Source organism: Arachis ipaensis, chromosome B8, assembly GCF_059453495.1.
Source record: "Arachis ipaensis isolate K30076 ecotype BB chromosome B8, ASM5945349v1, whole genome shotgun sequence".
In the NCBI taxonomy this organism is placed as follows: Eukaryota; Viridiplantae; Streptophyta; class Magnoliopsida; order Fabales; family Fabaceae; genus Arachis; species Arachis ipaensis.
This window is the reverse complement of record NC_142443.1, coordinates 69,563,863-69,569,952: the sequence shown is the minus strand read 5'-3', so window position 1 is coordinate 69,569,952 and position 6,090 is coordinate 69,563,863. Positions and strand designations below refer to the sequence as shown.

The 6,090-nt window shown below is 35.4% G+C and overlaps 1 protein-coding gene and 1 pseudogene across 1 annotated transcript; both read right to left on the bottom strand.

Annotated features, from left to right (window-relative positions):
- Positions 1-907: 907 nt before the first annotated feature.
- LOC110265557 (uncharacterized) lies at positions 908-2,921 on the bottom strand. Its single transcript, XM_088495624.1, has 5 exons — positions 2,222-2,921; positions 1,972-2,105; positions 1,559-1,762; positions 1,232-1,289; positions 908-1,068 (listed from the first exon to the last, which is right to left on the bottom strand). Exons 1-5 carry the CDS (start codon positions 2,919-2,921, stop codon positions 908-910), a joined length of 1,257 nt encoding a protein of 418 aa, XP_088351750.1.
- Positions 2,922-3,165: 244 nt separating this feature from the next.
- Positions 3,166-4,020, bottom strand: LOC148548466 (uncharacterized; annotated as a pseudogene).
- Positions 4,021-6,090: the final 2,070 nt, after the last annotated feature.

Here is a 6,090-nt window from a genome sequence, read left to right as displayed (position 1 = left end):
CATCTCATGTGATATTTGTATGGAATATATTTTCTTCATCACATCATGTCTTTCTGCACGTAAAAGAAATAAACATGTTAGATATCTTGCAAAAATGCTTTTGATGATGCAATACATATGCAGCAAAAGAAGGGAAACATTCATCCACGGTAACACTCAAGAATTATTCACAATCATCATTCACTTCAAACAGCAGCTATTGCAAGAATGCAGCAGTAGTGATAGCTTAGACTCAGAAATTCATCAAAGTTATCACTACTACACAAATAATTCAGAATTTGTTCATTTTAGTAGCAGCCAACACAAGAATAAGGCAGCAATAATACTATGCAACATCATCATATAAACCAGTTTAGCACAAAAGTAAAACAATGAAATAGCAACATAGGATCAATAACAATTTAAACCTAATCAACAGCACCAAACAAACTAATTTAGCACAGGGCAGATCAATGAAGTAGCAGTAGGAAACTAAATTAGAACATGGCAAGTCATTACGAGAACAGGAAAACCAATTTTAGATAGAATAAACATCAGAGTTCAAACCTAAATCCACTACAAAATCAATTGACTACCTAACCACCTAATTCAACTAAGCTAACCTAATCAAACAGCAACCAAAAGCATACTATTAATTTAACTAGAAGTTTTGAACAGTACTTACTTCCATATCATTTGATACATGATTTGATCCAAGTGAAGAAGGAATGCTTCGCCGCGCATCATTTGGTACACTACTCGCGTCAGGCGGAGATTGTTGGGCAGCTTTTATCATTACTTGCACTTGTTCTGCACTCATACCAAGATTGACTTGTTGCAACAACGTTTTAATCAAGTTTGTTAAACCATCCAACTTGGAAGTTAAGTTATTTTGATTTTTCTCCATAGTTGAAACCACTTCATTATGCTATTGCTGCATTTGTCGGATTTCCTTCTCCTTTTTAAGAGAGGATTTTGTGAGTGATCGACCATAGAAACAAACTCTTCCATGTCTCTTCTTTCCGAAAACTGTTTGAACTGCTTCATCATCATTGTATCCTGCTTCATCATCATTTTTTAAAAATGTTCCTATTACACACAAATAGGATCAAAATAAATGCATGCACCCAACAGCTTTAGAATAAATAAAAATAGCTAACACATTTCTTGTTTGGTGTACTTTTCTAAGAGACCAGAAAACTAACAATTGTCTCTTGTGTTCCTAAATCAGTCTCTCTTTTTTTGCTCGTACGAGTTACAACAAACATCTCAGATTGTGATGGATCTTCATTGTCCTCCTTCTTTGCACGCTACAAAGAAACCACCAACATATGATAAGTAAACACACAAAACATGAAAGATGCAAAAATACTTAAAATAAAAAGCACAAAAAAATACCAATTCAGCGCGTACTAATTCAAAACTAACTGGACCCATTCGATGATTTCATTTTTGCTTGGAACTGTTTTCACGATTTTTGTCAGAAATAACCTACATTTGTTGTAATATAAAATTAGATAGAGTTAGTTAAATATACGATACCATCATTAAAGCCAAGAGAGTTGTGAAAATAACTTACCTTGATGATATCAAGCCTCCAAAATTGAACTAATTTTTGAAAATGCAGTTCAGGTACAGTCATTGGATGATTTTTTACCATCTCTCTAAATGAGTTGTACGGTGTATAGTGATATTTCTTTATGTGTTTCTTAAATTGCTTCCATGCCTCTCCAATGGTATCTATCACCCAAGGCTCAGCATCACTAGGAATGTTATATTTAGACTACAAATAAACAACGAATAATGTTATTTTACCATACATGCTAAGCCTATTTGTAAACAATTTAAAAAGGAGAATGATCGACTCACCTTTGCATAATCCAACATTGAAGTTTTAATCTCAATGGACACAACTTACCAATTAGTATATAACAATGTGACCAAATAAGAGTTTCTTGCAAGTGTTCCCAAGAACTGACTAAACAATTGAACCTGTGTCTTTGTTGGGCCTATGGGTTTGCCATTGTACCATGTTAAATCTATTTGTGTCTCCAAAGCATGAATATGCTTGAGTTGGATGGGACCACGAATTTTTTTCTTTTTGGTACTTATTTCCAATGTCGTTACTAGAAAATATTAACAAGAATACTAATCTAATGAATAAAAGAGTAATCTACTAAATACAAGAGTCAAGTTGGTGCCTTTCACTATTTGCTATTGAAGAAAGGGATAAAGGCATTACCGAGTTGAGTGTCACTACTATCACCAACGGTTGGATTGAGCTCATCATAATCATATTCATATTCTTCATCATTTTCATCTAATGATATCCCATATTTTTCAAAAAATTCATCTAAAGTCATAGCAGGGATAAGAGACTCAATCTTCTGTTCTTCTTCGTTGGCATCTTCTTCATTCGATTCCTTCATCGGCATCTTATTGGTCGGCTTCTTGCTTTGACCCTCAGCGTCATTGGTATTTATCTTGACTTTATCACCCTCCACCTTTGATTTCTTCATTGGCACCTTCTTCCTAGATGGCTTCTTCCCACCTTGATCCTCATGTTCAATGGCTTTCATCTTGACTAGATGATTTTCTTCGTTGGAATTCTTTGTTGGCATCTTGATTTGATCCTCACCGTCTTTGATGTTTGTTATCTTCTTGGTTACCATTTTTCTTTGACCTTCATCGTCACCTCTTGTCAGAACCTTTTTCGGCATCTTGCCCTTTTTCCTTGTCTCATCTTTACTACTATTAGCCCCACATGAAGCTAAAACATGTTCCCTTTTTATTTGAAATTGTTTTAGCAAGGAATAAGCACTTGTGAATTGAATTTTTCCTAAATTTTTTACTGGACTCCTCATCTTCAAGGGACTTCTTTGTGACTCTATTTGTGATAGGGTCCTTAACCTTTTTCTTTTGGAATTTCCTTCATTGTTCATCCTGTATAAAAAAAAGAAGTCAAATAAAGTATCAATACTAACATTGCCAAAATTAAAAGAAAGAAGAAACATTGTAACACATTAGAAAATAAAGTAAACAAACATGGCAATGCATTAGAAAATAAACATGATAATGCATTAGAAAATAAAGTAAACGAACATGGTAATGCATTAGAAAATAAACATGATAATGCATTAGAAAATAAGTTAAAAAATAAAGCATCATGGACAATTTGTGCACTACCTAAAATTCAACATCACTGTCAAAATCATCAGACACTATTTCTTTGTCTTTAGGTTTGATCTTGTTCGGTGTCACATCAACAATAGTAGGTCGCACACCCTGTCAAACCAAGTCTACCTCACCAATATCACTTAAGGGTATCGGACTATTCACCGATTCATGTGGCTCTCTTATGTTAGGGTCAAACTGTAATTGGACACCAATGTTAAACAAGTCTCTGGGAACCGTTTTCATCACATAATGCTTTTGGGGAATATATAGATATTTCACATAAAAGCACTGGTGTGCTTGGCTTACCAACACAAATGGTTCATCTTGGTAACATCTTTTGTTGAAATGAACATATGTCAAACCATAATCATCTTCCTCAGCCATAAACCACTCACACTTAAATAACACAACTTTAAATTGGCTATAATAGTCTAACTCGATAATATCCATGATTCTACCATAATATCTTATATTGGCCTTGATTGGTTTTTTGTCCTTAACACTCGCAAAGCTTGTAGTTTCAGCCACCACAGTGACACCACTATTTTGCATTTTCCGCATCACTTCTCGCCGCTTAGTATGAAATATGTACCCGTTGACAACATAAGCAGAAAATGATTTTGCAACTTTATTTGGACCCTTAGATAGCTGTCGTATCCAACCGGGAACATCATCCTTCATGACACGTCTCATAAACTACTCGATAAAGTCTTCATTCTAATCTTTAATGATGTTCCACTTCCGCTTCTGCTTGTCTTGCTTTTGTTGCTTACAATGTTCTCTCCAAGGAGTGTATATTATTATGTAATACTACCAAGATTAGTCTAAGGAATAGAACTAATGAGAAGTGCAAATTTACCTCATGTAAGGCTCCACGTTATCGCAATTGTTCAATACATATGCATTAGCTTGAAGGAGTGACTTTTCGTCCAAAATAATTAGTTGCCCTTTTTTTCAACCCAATGGACTTCCCTTGTTTGTGAACAAATTTGAATCAGGATCTTTGGTTGAAGTGCCTGCATCATTATTCTGAGATATTCTGTTGAATCTTGTTTTCACTCCCTCATGCAAATATCTTGAACAAAAAGTTAAACACTCTTCAGCCAAATAACCCTCTGCAATTGATCCTTTTGGATGACTTCTGTTACATACATACCCTTTTAGTGTGCACATGTATCTCTCAATAGGATACATCCATCGAAACTGGACGGGACCACCTAACCTTAGTTCATTAGCTAAATGAATAGGCAAATAAACTATTATATCAAAAAAGGTCGGCGGAAAAATCCTCTCCAACTAGCACAAAGTCTCTACAATCTCCGACTCCAAAATATTAATCTCTTCTAACGAGATTTCTTTTTGACATAGCCGACGAAAAAAGGAACACAGGCGCACTAGAGGAATAGCAACATCATCTGGAAGAATGCTCTTGATTGGTATCTGCAACAGGTAATGCAACATGAAGTGAGCATCATGAATCTTGTAACCGTAAAGCTTTCTCTCTTCTTGTTGTACACAACGAGAAATGTTTGAAGCACTTCCATCAGGCAATTTTGTTTTCTTCAAAATACCACAAAAAATGGATCTCTCCCCTTTGGACATGGAGAAGCATGCTCTAGCAAGTTTAGTTCTTTTTCCATCCTTAGTATTTATTGGGTGAAGATTCTTTCAAATGCCCATCTCCTTAAGATCATAAAGAGCTTTTGCATGATCCTTTTTCTTTCCAGGAATATCTAATAAGGTACCAATTATACTGTCAACTATGTTTTTTTCAATATGCATTACATCAAGGTTGTGCCAGATCATACAGTGCTGCCAATATGGTAACTCAAAAAAGATTGATCTTTTTTTCCATTGGCCTTTACTTTTGCTTTGCGTCTTCCCAGAGGCATTATCTACTGACTTTAGCATACCTAGAACCTCCTCACCTATTAACATCCGTGGTGGACCCCTGAATTCTGTTATTCCATTAAAAGATCTCTTGTTAGACCTCCATGCATGGTTAACTGGCAAAAATCTCCTATGGTCCATGTAAACTGTCTTTTGGCTATGTTTCAAGTAACAAAAAGAAGTATCATGGTTACAACAAGGGCAAGCTAACTTTCCTTTCGTACTCCAACCGAACAACATCGCATACGCTGGAAAATCATTGATTATCCAAAGAAGTGCAGCATGCATTTGAAAAGTTTCAATCTTAAAAGAATCATATGTATCTATCCCTGACACCCATAGCTCCTTCAGCTCTTCGATTAATAGTTGCAAAAAAATATCAATATTATTTCCTGGTGAACAAGGTCCAGGTATGATTAAAGAGAGCATGCAATATTCTGACTTCATGGACGAGTATTTTGGAGGAAAAATAAATTTCTCCCAAAACACAAATCTAACCGGCAAGTGCACCGGGTCGCATCAAGTAATAAAAACTCACGGGAGTGAGGTCGATCCCACAGGGAGTGAGGTCGATCCCACAGGGATTGAAGGATTGAGCAATTTTAGTTTAGTGGTTAATTTAGTCAAGCGAATCAAGGTTTGGTTGAGTGTTTTGTGATTTGCAGAAATTAAATTGCATGGAATTAAAGAGAACATGAAATAAATTGCTGAATCTTAAAGAGCAAGAAATTAAATAACAGAAACTTAAAATGCAAGAAATGTAAACTGCGGAATCTTAAAGTGCAAGGAATGTAAATTGCTTGAAATGTAAAGGGGATTGGGACGTGGATTTGCAGTAATTAAACAAGGAAAAGTTAAATTGCATCAAACAGAAGAGTAAAAGGGGATTGGGATTGGATCGGATCTTATAGCAGAAAAGTAAATGAACATGGAAAGCAAGAAACAGAATGTAAATTGGAGATTTGGATCTCAAGACCCAGAGACTAGAAAACTAAGTCTAGATCTCAATGCCTTCCTAGATCCAATAAGAACAATTGCAAGGGA

What these genes read in the sequence shown, in the direction of transcription:
- LOC110265557 (XM_088495624.1), bottom strand. Translation starts at nt 2,921, where the DNA reads ATGAACAATGAAGGAAATTCCAAAAGAAAAAGGTTAAGGACCCTATCA. An exon ending in TAGGCCCAACAAAGACACAG is followed by an intron (nt 1,763 to 1,971) that starts GTTCAATTGTTT and finishes GTTTATTTGTAG; the next exon opens with TCTAAATATAACATTCCTAG. An exon ending in GGAGGCTTGATATCATCAAG is followed by an intron (nt 1,290 to 1,558) that starts GTAAGTTATTTT and finishes GTTTCTTTGTAG; the next exon opens with CGTGCAAAGAAGGAGGACAA.